A 23990-nucleotide genomic window follows, 5' to 3' on the forward strand; every position below is an offset into this window, starting at 1 on the left:
TCCATATTCTTCTTCAGAATCCTCCTCAGTCTTAAAACTCTTTTCATCCTCTCTCCTCCTTTTTTTCTTTAATTCATTTTTGCTCACTAGTTAATTCATGCTGAGGTTTGTGTAGCAACCCCCACCTGTTTTCCCTGGGTTTTCTCATAACAGTTAAATATGCAGTTCTGCCCAAAACCAAATCAAAGTGAGGAGAGAACCTTTCATAATTTTCTGGAAGATGTCATTAATACTTCTCCCCCAGCCTCCCTATGACCCCAGAGCTCGAGCATCATCACCATCAGGCAAGGCTGGAGCTGCTGGAAGCCATACCTACCTCTGGGTATGCCACACTGCTGGCTGGGTCTGTGCATGCTTGGAGTTCTTGAGGGCAGTGAAAGCCTGCCAGCATGCGTGAGTACTCTGAATCAAGATACTTAATAAGGTAAAGACACTTCTCATAGACACATAAATTTCTCTGTCTCCACAGGTATCCCAAAAGGCTCACCACAATGGCTGCTGGCCTGGAGAAAGCCTGCCACCGGTGCATATCTAAAATTGCCAGCAATGGTAAGGCAGTTCTGGTAGCAATTGCCTCAATTATTTAAGCAGCCCTGTTGCTAAGCCTGGTATTTATATATAGGAATCACAATGGTATCAAGTCCAACCTGAATCTTCCACTGAAGTTTCCTTTCTTAGACAATTTTGGATGGAGTGTGCAATACTAACTCTACCCTAACAGCTGCACATGCCTGTTGCAGTATTTGAAGTATAGCAGCAGCACAAAATTTCAAACAAATGCAAACACCACCATGTACCTAATATGGGCAGCAACAGACAGCCTAAGCAAAATAATGTGTTTGCCTCCTCTTTGAAGTATTACCTTAGAAATCGTGCAGCAGAAGCATCCACAGGGAAAATCACGTTGTGAAGAGCAGCACAGCCAGCCTGGGAGCAACCTCTCCTAGGAGCAATTCCCGCCAAGCAAAACTGCTGCCAACCTGTGTGATGGCACAGGGACATAAGTCTGGGGATGGAATATAGTCAGGAATACCCCCCTTTCACCCAGTGAGATTTGGGACAGGTTATTCTTCCCTCTGCTTGTCTGCTCCCTGGCACAAGGGCCACTGCAGGTGCGGGTATCCCCCATCAGCAGCTCCTTGCTGTGGGTTGGAAGCACAAGTTATCTGGACAGAGAGAGGATCTTTTTGCATGACAGCCTGGGCTTGCTCAGGTTTTAAAACAACTGGCTCTTCCCACCCAGGGTGGAGGACACAGAGGGCTGTAATGAACTAACAGCTGGCTGAGCAGGCTGGTTCTTGCTCTCCAAGGAGCAACGCAGCACAAAACTGACCTGGGCTGGGGCTGTGCAAGCTGCACAGAGGCACAGGAGAAATGCACTTCAGAGGTGGGGTTTTGTAAGATCAGGGAAACAGTGTCCTCAGCAGTAGGTAAAATCCATGGGTTTTCAAGCACCTTACTCCTTCTGACTGCATCTCCTTTTCACTCTGAGTTGCAAGTGCCTTTTGCTTTCACTTCTAGGCAGTAGCAATTTCTAATTCCATTCAAATGCAAGAAGCAGCAAACCCCTTGACCACTCATAATTGATACTTTACCCACACTAATTCCTGCATTTGCCAGTCTACAGTGCTACCTTGGGGTCTTCTATATTCCTGATCTTTGATTCGCTTGAAAGGCTCTCCAAGTTCAGAATGAACTTTTCTTAATGATTAAACCCCTCAACTCCTTGCTGCTGTACAACCTGGCAGAGAAAATCAGGCCAAAGGGATGGAAAGCTCGATCCAGGCCTCCCTGCAGAAACCTGGCACAGGTAGGGTAGGAGAGGATATTTTCTGGCCCAGTTTTTCATCACAATCATCACTGTCCCAGGGGAAAGGAGGGCTGGGGAGCAATGGAAAACAAGGAATGCAGAGCATGCACCCTCATTTCACCCTGACAAGAGCCTGGGATTGGAATTGGGACCCAACTGGTCCCTGTGGGATCTCTCACATCCTGCACAAAGGATATGCAGGGGGGATCTGGACCTATTGGTGAATATCACTATTTAAAAGGTCAAAAGTGGTATTTTCTCTGATTTTTGTTCCTAGTGCCTACAAGCAAAATGTTACTGTTCCCTGTTATTAAATTACCACTGAAACTTCAATGATGAGAGAGAAAATAATTAATCCTTCTGAACTATTTTTGAAAGACTGGGATTAGTTCTGATCCCAGCTATGCTTGTCTACACCAGAAGCACCCTCTTGGGCCCTGAAAAGTTACCCATGAGTCAGGAACTCAGAAATACCATTCCAGGAAAGTATCTTCAGGTTCTTATCATGCTTAAGTTCAAAATAAGCTTAGCTTTAGCTATGGATCTGCTAGTGCATCCAAAATTGATTTTATATTCATTAAAATGCAAGCCCTCATGAAGTGCAATGATGCCTAATTTCACTTCTCCTCATCGTCCTGTATATATTTTTCAAAGAGCTTTTCAGCAAAAACCCACATTTGTACCTTCAGTCTCCTGGTATTTCAATAACTCCCAAGAGCCGACCCACCTGTGGAGCATCTTTTCATTCTTGGTGTAGCAACTTAAGTTCTGTCTTCAATTTACTGACCAAAATAAAAAAGCCTAATCCACCACCCTGGGTCTACTGCAAAGTGAACTGAATGACTCTATATGTAATGCCTAAATATTGTTTTAAAATTACTTCTGGAAATTATTCACAAGGGGCCAAATCCAGAATTTAGACCATGGTGTAACTGTAGTTCAATATCCAGAGGCATAATATAAAATTCAGGCTACACACTCTGCAGTATTGCTCAACTCCCAAAGCACCTACACCAACAACACAAATTTTAAGTGATGCAATGCTGACATCTGGGTATCAAAATTCCATTTTGCAGTATTTCAACCTTGCCTAAGCAAAGAGTGGTGGAACACAGCAAAGAGCTGGTGCCCCTGACCTGGAACTTGGTCAGTTTTGTCACACTTCCCCTGCCTCAAATGGTGGCTTTGCACTGGAACTGGAGGCCTCCATGGGAATGGCTGCTCCTTACCCTGAATCCTCCAGCTTCTGAGTATCCAGTTTAGTCAAGGGTTAAATCACACCAGGGATGGGATTCCTGCCATTCAGCCCCAGAGACTAGTCCATCAATATGGACTAATGTTATGGCATTTAGTCTCATGAACAGAGCAGTCATTGGTTCTGCTCAAGTTTATCTCCTGTCTCTATTCTTCAGATCACTCACAGGTCTGGTTTTGAGTGCTCAAACCTTGCTATTATTTTATTTGGTGGTGGCTAGCTAAGCTGAACAGATTTAATTCTTTTCCTTCATGTTACTTCATTCAAGCTTTTTCTGCATATCCTATCTGAGATAGTGACATTTTCCTGTGACTTGAAAGCACAGAAAGACTGCCAGTATCCACAGCTACCAAAATCACGGGCTCATTCCTGGTGTGTAAAACATACAATCTTACTGGGGCTGGTTCCTCAGAAAGATCCATCAAGACTTCCTTTGCCACCATGACACCCTCACAGGCTGCATTCTTTCTTTTCTCCAAATGCCTATCTGTACTGCAGGGGATGCCTGCAGATACCATGAAGGAATAAAACATGGATGAAAATACCTGCTCCCCATCTGCACTCCAGCCTGTTACACCACCCATGCTGCAGTGCAGCACACTGTGACACTGCTTGCTAAGCTACTGCAATACCATCTGCATCTGCCTCAGGGTATCAGCAGGCATGGGGTCCTGCCAACTGAATTTGACCCAAATTTCCTGACACCCAGACTGCTGAGGGGGAGGCCCCTTCAGAACAGCACTCTCACAGGGTGTCCAAAGGGCATACTGTATATTTTCACACAGTTTTGCTCCTCAGCTTGTTCATGCAGATAAATCCTGGGGTAATTGCAGAATTTGTTTGGAAGCTGGTAGCACCTCTTTAAAAAAAAAAAAAATCCTTTTTTATCCTGAACCTGACTGGCTACAGAACAAATAGCACTTGGGAGTGATGGTAATGTAACCAACACTTCATTTATTACTGTATTTATTAACAGAGAGATTGTCACTCTTCTGAGGAGCTTGCACTACAGCTGTATTAGCATGCTACTGAGAAGAGTAGGCAGTTTGAGATTTATATTCATAAATTGCTTCTGAAAATCCTGTGAAGACTCTTACCTGAAAAGAAAGAAACTTTTCTCTTTCTTCAAAATAAATAGAGACAGCCTGAGTAGATCTGAAACTTCCAAGTTCTTGGAAAACTTGTGGCAGCAAAATAAAGTCTGAGGAGTCATGGGAGAATTGGTGTCAGCACCAGTAGTGTCTCCAGTTCCCAAACAAATTCCAGAGCGCAATAAGCTGTGTGTCCAGAGGCCAGGCACAATAAGGGAGCGGCAGAGGACTGGCAGGAGAGCTGCAGTGCAGAGGCATGGCCATGGAAAATACAAAGGTTAAGGCATCAGACAAGAGAGACCATGACATACAGCCAAAATGTCAACAGTGATCTCAAGTGTATTCACTTCTGTGGGGAAATCCTGGCAAGAGGAGCTCAGCCAAACAGCAGATTTGTATCAGCTGACTGCACTGCTGGGCAGTGACACAAAATCTGCACCCAATGATTTAATTTTTGTGACCACAGATTTCAAGGAATGTGTAAGATATCCAGCCGCTTGTTCTCTTCTTCCTCTGTTGTGATCCCAGACACGAGCTCTTCCCTTCATCCCTCTCCCGGCACATGAGGATCCCACATCAGGGCTTCACCAGTGCCCCATCAGGTGCTGCCGTGCTGGTCCAGGGCAGTGACTTCTCCTGCCTGCTGCCCCGGCACCAGTTTCACGGAACAGATACCCTTTGGAGGCATGCCTGGAAACGCTTCCCGGGTTGTGTTGTGTTTTTAGAGAATACTAGCCCTTTTTTTTTGCTGCTTTTTCCTGAGCTGCTCTACCCTGCGGCTAAGTACCGCTTTTTGGAGCAATTTGTCTTCGGACCAGAACGGGGCAGTACAGCCCAGACAAACCCAGGCAAAGACTGCGTGTATCCCAGCTGAGCAGCATTTCTGTGAAAACCCCACCTATCTAGGGAAAATCAGGTTTTAGTGCTGCTAGCGACACTGAGAGTGGCTGCAGAGCCCTGTCAGTTATGTAGGCAATTGCTGAAGACTCTCACTTTGTTAAACATGGATCTGGAAGCCTTCCCAGACTATGCATCTGCCCCTCCAATTCGAGACCTAAGAGGCTGTAGCTGAATGGGGAGATAATGAGTAAATACATTCCCAGCGACTGCTTTGGGAGCGGAATTAATGAACCATTATCTTTTTCTCTTGAGCTCTGAGTGGTCTCCACCTCCCATTTCTCCCCTCCAAGATCGGGCTGCTGGGTAGATGTCAGACACAAGCAAACACGGACACCTGTGTGCCAGATGTGCAGCCTCACATGCACATGAACCCCCTGAGCCTTTTTCAGAGCTTACTGCAGCATCTCTCCCCGGGGTCAGGCAGACCAGGAGCTGCACAATTAACAAATGACACCGTGCCGCCACCACCGCCACCACCACCACCTCCTCCTCCTTCTCCTCCTCCTCCTCCTCCCGGGCACTGAGCACTTCCCGTGCAGCACGGACAGGGACAGGAGGCAGCTACGAAATCACAGGCGGAGGGACGACGTCGCTCGGAGGGCTGCGCTGCAATGACAGGACTTGTGTCAACACCAGACAGTCGGTGAAATGCCTGTAGACCTGAGCTGCACCCCTTTGGGCGCCAGATAAATGAGTTCCCCGGCCTGTGGGCACTGTTTGCCCACAAATTATGTTGGAAGCCCAACTCATTTACAACACCGTAGCTTCTTAATATGAAAGAATAGTCTAGGTAAGTCAACAGCAAGAAGAGCTAGCAAAATGTGATGTGGTGAAAAGGGAGGCTCTAGGCTGAGTTGTTCTAATGAGAGGCTGTCAGTGGTTGAAAGAGCTTAGTCAAGTGTAGGACACTATTCAAGCAGAGGAAGAATTTCTGTACTGTGCAGCATACAAGAGGTAGGAGTCTGAGCAAAAATGAGAGGGGGAGAGAGACAGATATAGAGACAGAGACTGGACGACAGGGAAAAAGAGGAGAGGGCTGCTCAAAGGAACAGAACTGCTTTCTTCAATTCAAAATACCCTCAGTCTCTCCCAGTTCGTAGAGATTACAAACAAGCTACTTCTGAGAAAGATGTCTCCCAAGTGCTAAAGTGTAAGATCCCGGTTCTCTGTGGAGAAAACACGAGCAGTATGTGGGGGATGGTGTGTTCCCATGAAGAGTGCCTGCGAGTCAGAAAGCCTGGTGGATCTGCTCTGAATTTTGATGCTGCTCCTATGTCCCCTCTCTGTTTCTCCCTCTGTAAAACAGAGGCAGTGATGCTGCCCTTTTTCTCTAAAGCAGCCTGAGGGAGATATTTTGGTAGTGCTGCAGAATTTCCCAGAGCGGCACTGTCCACAGGGTGCTGGCAGTGTCCCTGCTCCTGCACGGCCACAGGGACACCACGTGCCTTGCAGAGCTTGCAGCTCTCTGTCATGGGGAACTGCGGGACACAGTTTACCCGGGGAAAGGGCTCGTCCCAAGCCAACCCCAAATACTTGCCCCAAGATTTTTTTCACAAGCCTCCAAGGAGACGTCCTACTCCTTTTCTTATCCGTGCCCTTCTCAGCTCCTCTGCAATCTATGCCCACCTGCACTTTGGCACCCTTAGGCACCCACTTGCAGCCTGAGTCCTTTCTGGAAGGGCTCTGCAGGGACACTTGCCACAGAATGTCCTCATTATATTTTACTCTCATTTGGCAGGGTAGCGTCTCACTTTAATGTTGCCAAGTGTTCATGATTAGGCACAGAGGTGGCAGCTCTTGTGAGACAGGCCGCCCACACTGTTGTTGATGCTAGTGTCCCTCACCCACTGTGAAGGTAAGTATTCATCCATTGCAGCACCTGCCTGTGCAGGGGAAATATCAGGGCTCAGATACACCAGCAACTCTCTAGGGAGTAAGTAAGCACCTCAGGTCCACTCACCTGCAGGGAGAGTCTAGGTGCACCCCTAAGAGCATCCTTCCACACAGCTTCAGCTGATCTATCCCAATGACAAATCCCACTCTTTGCAGCAGGGCTGCTTTGCTGCCTTTGCACTCATGAGTTAAGCTGGGTCAGGAGTTAGACCAGCCAGAAACTATTCACATCTGTGATAAAGACAGTTTATTTCGCTACCAGTGAAAACTAAGTGGAATGGCATTAAAGCTGCTATTTGCTTAGCAAACAGATATGGCTCATAAGTTGCCATGGATTAGCTGATGCAAAATTACTTGTTATTGCAAAATCACTTAGCAGTGCCTCTGGAAAGGATGCAGGATAAGGCAGCAGTGGATGACTTCTTGCCCTTGAAATAAGACAAATTGCAAGTAGTAGCTGCAGAAGCAGTCTGTGTCTTTCATTACACCCTGGAAGTGGTAAAATATGCTGGTCCCATCACCATAAAAGTTGCACCACAGAGGTGATATTCCCACACCATCAAGTGCACTGCATTGCTTCCTACACAATTGTGTGGATACAGAACATCTGTAAAGAACTGGATGGGAATGCTGGCCTCTAAACTTGAACTAGCCCAAATAACACTGTCTTTCTTTTCTCCTTCACAGCTTGCTTCATATTTGGGCTACTCGCTTTCCTTGCCTTACCACTGTCCATGACTTTTATAGGTAAGTTGACTACTAAAGCAAATTGAAAATAGAAACTTCCTGGCACTATGTGGCAGGTTAACACATCTGGTGGAAGAAAGGACTTGGAAAATTCAGAGTTTCCAACTATTAAAACTCTGTCTTGATACTTTAGCTTCAGACAGAACCTCAGCCCACACTCCATTATCAGGAAGTACTACTTGAATTCTGACCCTGTTTATCGTAAAAACCCCTCCAGTGTGTTATTCCTCAAAACCCAGCTTTGTCTGTGGGAGGAAGCTCAGAACTTGACACATGAGAAGATTTCATTACTCAGGATCCCTCTGTATTAACTACATTGCAAAAAACTGCAGAAGCATAGTGCTGGAAGGGAAAGAGAGATGCTGTAGGCTGCTATTTCTCCACTCTTTTAGAAGTCAGACCTGGTTTTTGGCTGATCTGTCTCTGCATAACTTCTTGAAGGCTGGATTTGTGAGTAGAATTTTAAGATCAAATATTAAAGAAAGGAAAATCCTTTGAGTTGCAGAATTTTAAACATTTTTAAACTGCATAAGGACCCTGTTTTCTTAGGCATTGCCTTTTCCTTACCATTAACATAGATTTTTATTTTTTCTTTAACACTTCATTGTTCCCTTTGAGCCTTTCACATTCTCCATATGGGTTGTGAACCTCACTTGAGAAACATCAGTGGAGATACCAATCCACCTCTGCTTTCTGACAGGCTCGCATGCTCACGGCATCCCTGATAGATGCCTGACTTGCCCTTGCTCAAGCAAATTCCAAGGCTTCCCCAGGAGGCTATTTCAACATTTTACTGCTCTCAAAAACAAAACATTTGTCCCCATACCCAAATTAAATCTTCCCTATGGCAAATTTAATAGATTACAGCCTGTCCTGCCCACTGTGGTCACAAAAACACATTGGTCACTGTCCTACTCAAGAGATCCTTTGAACTGTTTGAAGGCTGCTATTATAACTCTGCTCCATCTTCTCTTTTGTTTTCCCAGAAGTCTTAAAATCCTAATTCTTTCATCCTGACCTCACAGGTCACTGTTTCTGTAGCTTTATTTTTTTTTTAATTTATTTTTGCCTCCCTCCTTTGACCTCTGGCCAATGTAAGTATTTTTCCTTATTAAAAAAAAAAAAAAAAAAAGATGTAACACAGGCCTCCAGCTGAGACCTGAGGAATGAGCAGTGCAGAGTAATTAGCTCCTCTGTTTGACATGCAGGATTTCTGTAAACACACCTCAAAATGAAACATGGTCTCTCTGCACCAACCCATTTCCTCCAATTTAGTTTATGGCACATTGTAAGCCCAGATGGTTTTTGGCAGTGCTGCTCCCTACCAGACACATCTCATTTTTCATTTACATTGAAGTTGCCTCCTCTACACGCAGTGTTCAGCTCTATCAGTTTTCATCTCGTAGGTTTTGAATGCCTTTTCCCAGTGTATCCAGATCACTTTGAATTCAAGAGCCCTTGTCTTTGAGAAGCTGTTCACCTTGTGCCTTGTTATTCATGAAGGATGGTCCAAAGGAGCTCTATATGAAGATGCTGAGGGCAAGCTGCATCCCACCTAGACTCAGACTGTGTGCATCCACAGCCAGGCTGAGCTCTGTGTTGTTCTTGCAGGCTGTTGAGGGAAATGGATGTTCCTGACAGTGAAATTCCCACACCCTCTCTTAGGTGTCTGCCTTGAGATGAGGTGACTTTTAAGGCAGTTGGGACACCTGGCCCGTTGGTGCAAACAGTTATCTAAACCCACATAATAAGTTAAAGGTTGGTGCTACTCCCTTAATGTGGGGCTTTCAAAGTACCACTGATGACTATGGTGGAATTCTGATGAGGATGTCCTAATTAGGAATTAGGGAGTTCTAATGAGGGATTGGGGAGCAATTAAGAAGTAGGGAAATGGACTGAACTGTTAAATCTCAACACTATTTGCTCTTATACTTATCCATGACTTAAGATTGCTCCTCATCCCTTAAGAAGATTCTAGCTTTAGCTTTTCCCCAGGCTGAATATGTCTGAACTGTGAAAGAGGGAGGGGAAGGTATAATACAAAATGTGGCATGGCTTCCAGGCATATTGACATCCTGCCTTCAGGAAATTAATCCAGGTCTGAAATCCGACCACTTATAATTTCTCAGGAATATTTCACAGTATCTTTAAAATCAGTGAGAGTTGGAATGTCTATGGTAAGATACTAGCCTGGAGCTCTGGATATCTCCTGTATCAGATACCAAGCCCTTTTTTTTCCCTACAACTTACTGAAATAAAGAGATAATGTCACTGTAATATAGTGTTGTCAGAGAATATTGGTTTCCTGCAGCTCCTTATCAGCAAAGGCATTTATAGGAAAATGAAATGTCAAGGAAAATGCAGATATTTATTTTCCAAGCAAAACCCTATGATTTTCTGATAACATTCTGTTGCCATTATCCCAGAAAAACCTTGCTGATGTGCCTCCAGTCATTTTAGCTCTTGTTTTGTAGAGGAAATCTGTGAGATACAATACTTAAAACTCAGAGATGAATAACAGGCAGCCCTGGTAATAATTACATGCTAACACTCTTAAAATTTGATAATGCTGTAAATCACAGTATAATTCAAGATACATGAAAAGGACTCAGCATATTTTCCAAGCTGCAGACTTGTGACATCATTTATTTGCTTAGCAGCTTTTTCACTTTTACTGGTGGAGAAGAACCCTTTTTTTTCCACTAAAAACTCCAAAGATTCAGAGATTTATATTTATTTCCAGGACAGTGAAGGATTACTCTCAATAACCCATTCTTGTATGTTGTCCAGAGTACCTTTATATACAGAATTCCCCAAAGGTAGGTAAATCACATTTGAAAGCTGATGACACGTTTTTTTTAATAAACAGTCTAAATTGCACCCTGTTCAAATTCAGCCCAGTACTACTCCTTGCACTCATAACACCAAATAATTCTCAAATCTCAAATGCTCCTGAGAACTGTCTGCAGCCTATTTTCATACTCCATGCCTTTACGTGGGAGGCAGTCTTGCGCTTTAGCAGTTGTTGTTTAACACAATCTTTCCTTGCATTTCAGTCCTTCAGCCAGTCCTCTGCTTTGCTGATATCCTTTCAGATAAAATAGTGCCCAAAAGCAATTACTTTGAGATAAATTCTCTGCAGCACCTAGATCCAAGTGTAAGGCCCACAGTCAGGACTTGACTGAGGTCTGTGCTAAGTAATGACAGCTGCAGCCATCCACGAAGAGCACCTGAAAATGGCTGGCATGTTATGGTCTCTACCTCCCATTGAGCGGCTACCAAACAGGGGATCAGCCTTGCTACACAGCAGCCTTCCTTTCCTATGTGTGTACTTCAGCCACTTTCAGCTGAGAAGAGTAAAGCAGCTAAAAAGAGGTCAATGTTGTATTGATTTTCATTTGTCCTGACCCCTCATCTCATGGATAATCATGAGTCACAAGGACACTTGGCTGGTAGCTGTTCTTTGTGAGCCATGCCAAAGCACTGCCCCAAATGGTGCTCATGTCCTGTTTGCTCAAAAGTGCTCTTTCCACTTGCTGGACCCTGTGTCCTGGATCACACTGCAGTGTTGTTTTGTGGTAGCCAAGAGGTAAAATGTGAAAGTACCTCTGCTTTCCCATGCCTCCCATCTCTTTTTTTTTAATTTTTTTCCCTTTTGGATACTGTTCAGGCTCTGTCTGATCTTGCAACGGTCTTTCATTCATTCATTTACACTCCTGTGCTGGTCTGTTTTGTGGTCAGGCTCAGTTGCTTTTTGCTCTGAACCATATATTGCTCTGGCTTGCAGGGAGCACTGCAGTAGAAGCAGACCTTTGATCTCCCATGGTCCATATATCCCATCTCTAGCAGTCAAAGAAGAACCTATCTGTTGTTTATGGGAAAGAAGAGCTAGCACTGATGCTTTCCTACTGGTTTTGGTGTTCCCAGATAAACCAAACACACGCTGCATGAGAACTGATTAGCACATTCACTGATTTCACTGTAACAAACACCAGTGCCCATCTGCCAACTGTAGGTCCATATTTCCTATTCACATCTTGGGGTGTATTTTTAAAGTTACTACTGTGCCACCTGCTTTGACCTACTCTTTTGCTGTCATATCTGTCTGCAATATTCTCCCAAAACCTACAGAGCGCCGCTGTCTGTCACTCAAGTCCTTCCCAAGACTGACTGATGTCATGTTATATATATGAAAGGATTCCATAATAGATTCATCTGGGAAAGAGAATCATAGCTGCATGGGGGAAAAAAAAAAGAAATGCATTTTTTTTCTATATTTTTCCCCCTCAAATTGAAATCTCAGTTAGCACACAATGGAAATAGAAATTGCCTAAACTGAAATATATTCCCAGTGATCCCTGGCCAGCTGCTTTTGTGGTAGGCTATTAGATGGCCAAGAACTCTGGAAACCCTGGCAGCAGCTTTCTGATGAACATGATGCAATTTTTGACAATTCCCCTGCTGCCCACCCCTGTAAAGCTGGGAGTCTGAGCTGGTCTCAGTGTTACATAGCGGCAAAATTGACAAAAAAATTACAGCTTTTGAGTAAGAATGAAAGGAGAGAGAGTCCAAATCCATCTAAGCACAGCCTTTTTCATTTCTACAAAGGTTGGTAATAAATACTTAGTACAGAAGAGTCCACTGGACTCCATGGCCCTTTCACACAGGGGATCACAAAATTGAAGACCACAAAACACTGTCCCATGTTTTGTGACTAAAGTCAGACCTGTAGCAGGCAACCACAATCCAGAGCACCTGTACTATGCCATGCAAAGAGTGCAGGAGAGGTTCAGGACATCAGCAATATTCTGCACCAGCAATAGCAGTGGGTTTGGTAGGCAAACTGACAAGCTGAAGAGGATTACAGCTACAGAAAAGAAAAACCAAACCAAAACAAACTCCCCCCAAAAAAACCCAAAACAACAAAAAAACCCACAAAACCAAAATCCACTGGTACTTCTTTCCTAATTCCTCCTATTCAATGTAGTTCTGAAAATGGAGGCAAGACATTCCATGTGAGAGATATTTAGCACTAAGACCAGAACATTCCTTTCAGTATCCTGTGACTATGTAACCCAGATTATCCAGAGAAGAGTTCAGAATATCTCCTGGAAACTATTTCTACAGAAAGAAGAAAACAGAAAATCCTTTCTAACCTGTGCAACTGGTTGGTAAAAGCCCTGAAACATGGGATCAATACCAATAAAATTACAGCGTAATGAACTGTTTAAAATTTCTGAAGATGCCATTGGATAAGAGATTTGGGTGGGGGACTCATCCCAGCTAACTTGCAGGTGTCTACAGCTGGCTGTCTGGATTTCTTGAGTAGCCATGGAGAGACAGAAGCACTTTCAGGGACCAATACACCTGACCCATTTCAAGCGCCTATCTTAGGATAAATGAATTGAATTTTACAAGTGCCTATTTCTCCCTATTGACTACAGAGTGTAGAAAACTAGTTCACATATGGATGCCTGCATTGCAGACATCTATATTTGGACAGATGAGTTTCACTGCCACAGACCTGTATCACAAGCTTCACTCTCTATTGCCAGCAACATCCTCACACAGCCATACACTCTCTTCCCTAAAACTTACCCAGCTTTCTCCTTCTTGCAGCAGATTTGCGGGTTGTCAGGGTCCCTAGCTCCATAACAACCAATTCTTTTATCCTCCAGTAAATCAAACAGCTTGCAAACTTGAGTTTCTACAGCTCCCTATCAGCTGCCTGGAAAGCTAAAATGGTTCCAGGTGCTCCCACGGGTATTGGCTTCCAAGCTTCCGGGCATCTGACTCAGGAACATGCCACACTCATAGGAATTAATGAGCAGGAAAATCCTGGGTGAAGCCTATCAGAACTCCTTCTTTTCACAGTTTTGATTTTCAGTGAATATTCTACTGCTGATGAAAATTTCCTGTCCAGCACAGTCAATGGTTCATTTAACAAAGCTATGGCTCAAGCTAATGACCTCTATACGTGGCTCCAATTAGTAATGCCAGAAAACAGTAATGTTGTTTTTGCCTTTGGTCTCTCTCTTCCTTCTCCTACCTTTTGCTTGTTCATGGCCCTCACTCCTGTAGTGGGATGTGCAAACCCCTTTTACTTCAGCCCCCCATTTCAACAGACACAGGATACAAGCCTTGGGTGTGAGCACTACACTTCACTTGCAGCATCTGTAAGTTTTCACTATACAGCTTGTTGCAAGTTCTGGTCACTTGAGGTAACAAACATTCTTTTTTTTGCCTTTCAGGAATGAAGTTTTTGGAAGACTGCCCAGTTCAGCCACTGATTCCCTTATATCTGTTGGTGGGTGGCGTGATTGGCAGTTTAAAGGTAATGTGCCTTCTGTGTGTGAAAAATATTTTGTGTGACTCGACATTGACTTGCTAGTTAAGACATAATGATAGCTCCAGACAGCCACATGCACCCAGTACTGGAGAGCTACCGGGACTGGACTGTGCTTGTTCCAGCACCAAAAGCACCTGCCAGTCAAGTGAGCTGCTAATGAGCTCAGCATTGTCCCACACATTGTGGTGTGACTTTCTCCTGCATCACAGCAGCTGTGCTACCATCCCTACTGAGGGAAATGACTACTTAACATGGATGCCAGTGGTAAATGGGGTCCTTTTTCCACAAGCAATCCTCCAAGCATGTCAAGTCTTTCTCCATTATTTTCATAGAGACAGGACAAAAAGTAAAGTTACTCTCCTTGCTTTGGGAATACTACAGAATCACTTGTATTTGTACACAATCCTTCACAGTTCACTCCCACTCTGACCTGGCTAGAAGTAAATGACTGCAACAGAATCACTTCCTTCGAAGTAAATATATCCTTGCAACACAGGAGGGCTTATTAATCTAGATGCAGCGTTTTCTAACCACAACTACCTGTCTTCTAGTGGACTGTGCTCGCTTAATCTTCACTGAGCCACAGTTGGGCAGTTTGACAAGTAGAGACACCCTCATACCTGTGATAAACTCTGGTCACTATAAAGTTGCAACTCTGCATTGACTCTAAAGGATCACACTGTTCTGACAGTCCCTTTGCAGGTGGTGTTAACTGGCTGCTAGGGAGCACCAAGAGTCTTGCCACAACATTTATAACCTCTTTTCTTTGCCAGGACTGAAAGAAAGGGGAAAGAATACTCCTCTGCAGGTCTCTGCATTCACTGCACTCTTTCACAGTGGTAACCCAACCAAAGCACAGTACATCACTGGGATATTAATCATTCACTCCAAGGACCTTTGGTCAGTTAATAACAAAATGGGAAAAAAAAAGAAAGCGAGAAGGAATTTGCTACGCTGTGAATTCTACTGGCAAATGCTTAGTCATTCGATCACACCAGTGGACTTATCTGTATAATCAAAGGTTGATTTAATAATAGTTTAGAGAAGATTAAGGCAGAACTGAAAGGAAATTTTGAGGCTAGTGGATTGAAGCTTTCATAAAAAATGTTGACTGATTCTTAGCTATTTCTGGTTTAAAGTCAGTTTTTCTCACTACAAATAAGGTGGCAAATGGATCAGTTAATATTCATGCTGATGTCAAATGATGGTTTGAATTTTACTTCTGTTGACAGCAGCATATAAGCATATATAAGCAAACTGCTTATTTTGTAGTTTGGCAATGCATTTAGTCAGAACTTGATTAGCTTCACTCACAGGTCATCTCAGCACTTGGTCTGCAGCCAAATTCAAGTCTCTTGCCAGCCTGAACTCTGCCCTCTGTTCTGTTCACTGGACTGCACTGATTTCATCGATCAGTGCATTTGCTTGAGCTCTGAAAGTTAAAAGGTCACAGAATGGGTGCAGGATGAAGTCTGAACAGATGCTGTCCTGTGATGAACATCATCTAATGGCAAGTCATTCTAGCCCAGATCTGTGCAGACTGCAGGCTCCTCATCTATTTCTTTATCACCTCCAGTCTTTTAAAAAGCAATGGTAACTGTTCTCTGAGGCAACTGAACCATTCTTCAGCACCCAGAGAGGCCTGTTGAATTCATGCCATGCTGTTCCATAAATGTATATTCAGCAGCTAGTAACAATGTGAGCGACTGCCAGCAATTTCTTCAATCATGCTTGGCAAGGCAATATCCATAAGAATTAAATGCACTTTCCGTGAACTACTTAGATGCAGTTGAGATTCATAAATCTACCTGGGAGGTTTCTCTGACTGCCTCAAACCCAATACTCATCTCTCATTTAACCCCTTTCTCACTGCTGAGCTTGATAGAACCTGAGTGCTGAGCTGAAAGCTAAATGGACTGCAGCAGGCTTCAGGTCCAGCCACAGGCACCCCAATGCAGAAACCTCAGTGCCACTGGCCAGGCAAGTTTTTCCCTCCTGTGTCTCATGAGTCTGTGTAAAATAAATTTTCATATGAGTAAATGATGGTTTTAGCAAGCCTGTCACTTTGAGTGCTCAGTTGAATGTGAGACATCAGTGGAAACACCATTTTTATGGCTATGTTGGTGCTGGGACTTAAAACTGCATTTCTCAAAAACTGGTACCAACATCTGGGCTGGAAAACCAGTTGGTTTTGTGAACAATTATTTAATCATTTGTATTTAATCAAACAGTTTTACAGGAAAGAGTAAGAATAGGAGAAAACTCTGTACTCTCCTGCTAAGCTTTTCCTATTGAAAATGGGGCACATGGAATAAAACCTGAACCAGCAAAATATATTCCCAAACAGGTTTTCCTTGGCCAATGTTCTGGAGAAAGATGAGTGTTAAATGAGGGGGGCTCTTCTCTTTCATTTCAAGCAGAAAAATGAGCACAGATTATAACTCTGTGAACGAGAACATGACTGAGAACTCCAGTGAGTCTGCCTGTGTTCTTTGTATTGCCAAGACTAAATGAGAAATCCAGGCATCACTGATGAGTCCTACTGCATTTCCTTATATACCAGACCTTCCTAATCACCTGGCATCATGGTATTCCACATTTCTCTGCTGGTTTTGATGGAAGGCAGGAATGGGGCAATCTGAGAAAATGGCACTTAACTGAAGAAAATTGGACAACAGTACATTGCAAGTATCTAAAGCAATTTCTTTGAGTTTTAAGTCATAGTCTACATGTTTCATAATTTGATATAGGTTGATTCACCTTTATAACCATGGCAAAATAGAGTCAGAATAGAAAACTCTACCCACTACAAGGCAGGAACTACACTACTTAAGTCATTTAGCTGTTACTCTTAATCTGTTCTTAAAAGGCTCCAGTGTGGGAGCTGCTGACATCTCCCTACACAATCTGTTCTCATGCCTTTCCATCAGCAATTTTTTTCCAATGTATGACCCCCCCACTGGTGAATAATTTACAAAGAAAAAATACATTATTGTCCAGCAGTCATTTGCCTCATTTGTAGCTTCCCCTTACACTATTTCCCACACCCAATTTTATTTGACCCAGACTGGCAGTGGCCAGAAGGTGTTCAGACTCTCTGCAGCCACTTTACTTATTCCCTTTTCTCCTCCAATGCCTCCAGGTGACTCTCCTGCTGTACGACTCAACCAGGATGAGGCAGCTGCTTTCCAAGTCTGTTGTGATTGATGATGATGATGATGATGAGTATCCCTGGAGGCAGAATGCTCACAAGTACTACATCCATCTAACCCTCAGCCTTTTCCTATTTCTCTGGTTCATTCTTGGGAACTACTGGGTTTTTTCTGTGTATCTGCCAAACTTCATCCCACCTTTTCATCAGCCTCAAGATTACTGTGACAAAACCCTGTACATTTTTGCTGTCAGTGTTCTCATTATTAGCCATACTGTTCTGTTTCTCCTTATCTTTTGTAGCTGCTGCATATACTGTTTTTCCAGGCAAAGATTCTCTTCTGAGGAAGACTAAATGCTACATAAATAAATCTCCAGATGTTTGGGAAAGCATGTGCAACAAAGAACAGGCAATAATTCACCCTTGTGTACACTTTTGTTGTACAGAATTCATGTGTGATAGCAGACAACTTCAAGAGGAAATTAAAAAATACAGTGCCATCTTGAAATAGCTATGCTGGAATACAGCATAGTCTATGCAAAAATGCTGCTGCAGGTGCCAGGGTGTACTCCTGCTAACTTTTACATCCCTTTTTTAACTCTGGATGTTTTATCAGGAGCGAGCCCTTGCAGATGGCAAACTCTTCTAAACCCAGGTTCCCCTTATGTTGTATATAGCACAGTACATCTTTGCCTATAAAAGTAGCCATGTTGTCCTCTTCACTGGGATCTGAACATCTCCCCATAGTCTTGCTGAGGTTTGTTATTGTCCCTGTATTATAGATGAGGGAGCTGAGACAAAGGGTTGTATTCAGGCCACTTCGCATGGCGCATGGACTCTGACAGTAACTGAGATGCTCACTGGAGAGCTATTCAGACTGTCAGACTGACCACTAAGCAGCTGTGATAGCAATACCAGCATGTATAAAAGGCAGCCTGAATATGGCCCTCAGGTCTCTTCTGAACTTGGACTAGGAAACATCTATGTCTAACTTGGTGGCTAAACCAAACAGTATGAATGCATCCATACATATCCAATACATCCTAACTGAGCCAAGGCTGCTTTGCAAGTCTTTGGCAGAACAAGGAACTGAGCCACTGAGTGTCAGATCAGTGCTTCAACCAAGGCTCAGCATTCCCCAGTCAGGGGATACACTTTTCTACAGCAGTAATTTGTCAGTATCACACTAACACAAAGATAACTGTCAAACCATTGTGATCAAGTTCATAAAAAACCTGATGGCATTACCTTGGTATTTTGACTAGAAACCACAATAATAAGACATGGTCAGGGATATGAGAATTTCAGGCAGATGTGTTCACTACAGCAGCTCTCTGGTTGTGGTGTGAGTGTACATTTGATTTGTTCACCTTGGTGCTGTACATACAGGAATCTGTACTTAATGGACAGATGTAACACTGACAGCTTTTCAGTCAGCAGCAGCAGCTTTAAAAGCACCAGCATGCATAGAGACAATTTTTTTGTGACATGTAATGGAACAACCCCAGAAGTGGTCCTGGTAGATTGTTTTTTTTTTTTTAATGTGTTGGTGAATGCAGTGTAAAAGTGCTCTTTCTGCTTTTGCTCTTATGCACTTATGTTAATGTGGCCAAAATGGAGGGGCTCCCCTCTAAATGAGCTTGAGGGTGGCCCAAGGCACAGGAAAAAGATGTGTGTTTTGTGTACTTTGTCTATTAAAACCCACACGGCTGAAACTTGTGTTTTAGAGAAACCCAAAAGGGTTATAAAACACTTGTGAAAGGGTGAGATATGTAAAAGAGCTCAACAATGTGCCACAGCTGAACAGGGTCTGCTCAACCATCCTTCCTGGGCCTGAGGCTGAAAGCAGTATAACATCTGTGGGAACCACCTGTCTTCAAATACGAACGTTTATCTCAGCAGCTATTACATAGATAAGTAAGCCTGCATTTGGTTTACAAGGATTTTAATTCAGGCCCCAGATGTAAGAATTGTTTATTTCCAGAGAACTAATATTAGAAGGTAGGATAAAGATGAAAAAAATCTGACATGAGGGCAGTGACAGTGTAGCATTCTCCTGCTCTGCAGCACCTGTTCAGGAGAGGTCACAGCCAGGCTGCCCCATTCAGAAATCCATGGAATTGGTATTACCAACACTGTTGTCTGACTTAGACCATGCACAGTAGTAAGCAGGGAAATGTGACCAATGGAAATATTTCCTTTTATTTTTGGGCCTCGGATTGGATTTGGGAAAAATCACTGTCTCTGTTTCCCAAAGAGCTGCTCCACTACATGCTCTCCACTGCCCCTCACTTTTCTGAAACATAACTGCTACCAATAGTGAAATACTAGAATTCCTCTTTCCCACCACAAACACTACAATGGCTCACCACATGGGCTTTTGGGTTTCAAGGTTCAGTTCTGAAATGATCTATGGGATTTTACCTTGAGCGGAGAGCATCTTTCATTTGTTAAGAACCCAAAATGTTTAAGAAATTGCCTATCAGAAGGCATAACTCAATCCATCATTCAAACGCAACAAAGCAGCTGTTTATCACTACACAGGAACTTTAACCAGAAGCTTGGAACAAGCATAAAACCAGAAAATTATACTCAGTTGATAATGCAAAAGAAATTTAACAAGAACGTAGCTCCACCCACAGGGCTCCAGTAGAAACTTCCCTGTTCTTGCAAAATACTGCTAGAATCATTCTTAATCACCAGGAATTAAGGGCTAATACTCCTGATTTAAGTCTGAATTGATTCAAGTGACCTCACAGTAAGTGATGATGTCCTCCTATCAGAGCAAATAAGAGGAGATTTTAGTTAAGCCCAAAGGAGAAGAGATGCAAGGTAAGAGACACTGCCTTGTGTTTGCTATGTGCTTTCTTGAGTGTGGTTTCAGCAGCTCAGCAGATGTGCAATCACTTACCAAACTTCAGCCACACAACAGTAAACCTGAGGCCTATGCCTCATTCACAGGAAGCTAAGACTGACTGATTATCTACAGTCTGACATGGAGGACTAATTCTTCAGATATGAGAACCCAGTGCATCCACTAAATCTTGGGAAAGCCCTGCCAAGTCACGGTGCTAGTGTTCAGTGCCTGGTTGGTACAAGCACAAAATTACAGAAGTGGTATTTATGAGGCAAAAGACAGTTGTGAAATATTTTGAAGTTATGCAAATTAAACAAAATTATTTGCTACAGCCAAGAAAGAAAAGTCCTGCATTAATAGTATATACCTTTACCTTGTATACATCAGTACACTATGGCACATACAAGCGAGAGCATCAACACCTCCAAAACTGTTGGAGCCATCAGTTCTGTGCCCAAAGGGATCTAAGCATGCCTTCTGCACTTTCAGCAGACTGGAATCTTGCAGGACTGTAGCAGGGACACTTGGTTTGGGCATGTGATTAGATACACCTGAGTGATAGTGACTCTTCTGATCCACCAGCAGTTGCATAGTTTCAAGTTGTCCCAGTAGCTAAATGAAGCAATCAAACCTACATGAAAGTAGTTTAATTGAAGACACTTAATCTCACTTAGGGGCAAGCTATGAACCTGTGCATGGGCCACAGTACCTCAACTTGCAAGCAGCAGCATTTTGAACTGCCACAAACTGATGGCGTCCCAGACAAATGCAGAAGTAGGCGTAGCTCCTCAGTAAACAGCTGTGGGGGAATGACATTACAGCCCAAAGGTCAAATGGCTGAAAATACAGTCTACACCTTAAAACGTTTAATTTGAATTTTGCCACGAGGCTAAAATTACAAATTGAAAATGTTCAGTTTCTTCCCACAGTAATATACACGTCTACTGAAAAACTGAACAAAATACACCCTTAAGCTAATTATTATGCACTCAGTCTTGACTACAGTGCAGGAAACCAGCTCTGTTTCAGTTAAATCATCTCCCCTTCTTGAGAAAGAAATGTCTATTTCCAGTAAATATACATTATTTCAATGGATTAGATAGGCTGCTCACTGCTAGTTGTGAGTACTACAGAAATCTAATATGAAGATCCAAAGACCCAAAGATTCTGTATGCACACACTGATTATACACACATACATACAAGTGCGCGGTCAGAAGCCATGGAATAAGTTACACTTATTACAGTTTATTGCCCACAGTATATTTGTCCTCCCACTACTCCTTCTTTAGCAATAGGCATAAGATCTCAAAGCTGTAGAGAGTAGCTTTCCATAGCTATTTTAGAAGCAGCAGACAGACAAGCAATCCTTCACTCCAAATGTTGAACACAGACAGCACCTACCTGCTGGCCCAAAGAAGAGAGAAAAGAGCATCAGATATATCACAGACCTCATCTTCTCAGGACTGGAAACTGGAATGCTCTGTTGTTAGAGAAGATGATCTTTCTCACAGAGCACTTGCTCTGAGCTATATGAGGTCCCAAGACATCAGACTTTAAAACTACAAGGTAACTGTGGAGGGAAAAAAAAAACCTAGAATAGCTTCTGCTTCTTTATGCCAAGAGCTGTTTCAAACATCCCAGATCCTGAAATAGGAACAGTTAGTGTAAAAGATCCTAAATGTTTTGACTTTGCAGGCAAAGGGCTACAAAGATTAAACTGATAATAACTCATATATATTGCACATTTTAAACTAGACCAGTTTCTCTAAGTTATCTTGAATCCTTTCTCAGATAATTAATCTGCTCAAAATTCTAATTGTTATGGACTTTGCATCCCAAGGAGGACCCTTGTATGTTCTACATATAATACAGGAAGGATTGTTACATCAGGACTGCAATTTGAAACTGTTGCTTGTTGGCATAGGTTTCTTCACGTTCCTGTTCACTGCTGCAGTAGATGCAAGTCCCACAGGTCTTAGCCATAGGAGGAAACAGAAAGCGTTTTTAGAAAGTATAGTACTTGAGGGAAAATAAAAAATGCTGGCAAGTACCATCTGATATTGCACAGTACAAGGAAACTGATGAAAAGAACAATGTCATCTTGCAAGGTTTCTGAACAAGTTGTTTGAAATTCTGAGAAATCGTATATATATGTTTGTAACACTGAATTTCTACCAAATGTCTCATTTGAATAAAAATGAGTGCAAGTGTGTAAGCCTATGTGACTGCAGTCTAAAAATTAAGGTACTTTACATTTACCAGTCATGATAATTTTAATCAAGCCTGCTGCAATTTCACTGAAATGAATAGTTATATCAGAGACTGATTTCACCCACAGATTTGAATCTCAGCCATACTGACTCTTCTGTATTATTAGTAATACTCAAGCAAAGGAAGAATCCTTGATTCCCTTCCCCATGCTGCAGTACAGCAGCTCAAATGTGAGATATGTAAACTGTGGGCCTGCTTTCTTTTTACAAGGTCCTCTTGATGCCCAGGTGAGTTAGGTACCTGCATGTGGAAGGGAGCCTATAAAAAAGATAGGAGAGGGACTTTTTACAAGAGCATGTAGTCACAGGACAACAAGGAATGGCTTCAAACTGAAAGAGAGTAGATTTAGGTTAGATAATACAGAAAAACAGTCCTTACTATATAAGAGTAGTGAGGCACTGGAACAAGTTGCCCAGAGAAGTTGTGGGTGCCCCATCCATGGAAGTGTTGAATGACAAGTTGCATGGAGTACTGAATAACGTGGTCTAGTGAAATGTGTCCCTGCCCATACCAGGGGGGTTTGAACTACACTATCTTTAATACCCCTTTCAGTGATATCTTATAGATTTGATTCCCAGTCCTTTAGAAAAAAATTTAGCCTTCCAGTGTAATATGAAATGAGTACACAGGATGCAAACAGTGGATAAAAAAAAATCCACTATTCACTCTTATTCACAAGCTGCTATAGACAACATCTTTTTATTATCACTGTTTACTTTTGGATTGCTATTCTACTTCTGCATGGATTTCACAATAGTAGTTCATAACAAATACTATTTATTTTCAGAATGTATCAGAAACAAAGAGTTGCTTCAGTATTTTTTGTGAACTTGTTTTTTTTAAAACTTGTCCAACTCTTCCAGGTGAAATAACATTTTAAGTAAATAGGTCTGGTGCTTATTTGCATGGGAAGGTTTGGCTCCACAGCTTTGCATGGATAAATTTCACATATCTCTCCAGGTTTTGTCACAACAAAGAGATTGCTTGAAGATACAAAACCTCAGACTATTCCTTTCGCATTTGAACAAAACAGCAACCATGTAAGCAGGTGTGTGCGTTCCTCTGCTTGTAGGTACCTCTTGGACAATACATTCTACTAGATAACATCTACAATTTGGTAACTACTGGGCTGGAATAAAATGCTAATAAGCAGTAAGATTAGCAGAAGAATACAAAAAGTGTAGCAGGACTAAACTGAGTCAATAATCCCATAAGCATTCCTATCCAAAAACTGTTAGTAAGAACAGTAAGGTCCAGTAGATGAGTAGTAAGAGGAAAAACAGGTAGCTGAAGAAAATGTTAGTGTAGATAACTACATTACTGCCACAGCCTAGCAACAAACATGTATGCATTAAAGTAGGTTTACTGTAAGAACATAAAGAATTTTTCAGTCATGGGAATCATGAAATTATCTTTTACTGACTAAAAAAAATTATTCTCTAGGATGCATATTAACATAACATTTTGGTTTTATTATTTTTAAAGCAATTATATACACTTCAGCTTGCATAAATTATTTGATATATAGGAGATCAACTAGGTTAGTAGCAAGTCTAGCTGCTGCTCCCAGCCAATGTTTTTCACTTTTGGAAGACATTAAACAGCCCCTCTCTTCACCAGGACATGCCTAACCCTGGGAAGCCCTGCAGGCTCCCAGAGACCAG

The 23990-nt window shown here is 42.7% G+C and overlaps 1 protein-coding gene across 1 annotated transcript; it reads left to right on the forward strand.

The window, feature by feature from the left end:
- Positions 1-491: 491 nt before the first annotated feature.
- On the forward strand, positions 492-17550 carry TMEM272 (transmembrane protein 272). The gene is made up of 4 exons (XM_062514739.1): positions 492-549; positions 7637-7696; positions 13948-14030; positions 17188-17550. The coding sequence occupies exons 1-4, from the start codon at positions 492-494 to the stop codon at positions 17548-17550; spliced, it is 564 nt and encodes a 187-aa protein (XP_062370723.1).
- Positions 17551-23990: the final 6440 nt, after the last annotated feature.

The sequence above is a fragment of the Cinclus cinclus genome, chromosome 2, assembly GCF_963662255.1.
Source record: "Cinclus cinclus chromosome 2, bCinCin1.1, whole genome shotgun sequence".
NCBI classification, from domain to species: domain Eukaryota; kingdom Metazoa; phylum Chordata; class Aves; order Passeriformes; family Cinclidae; genus Cinclus; species Cinclus cinclus.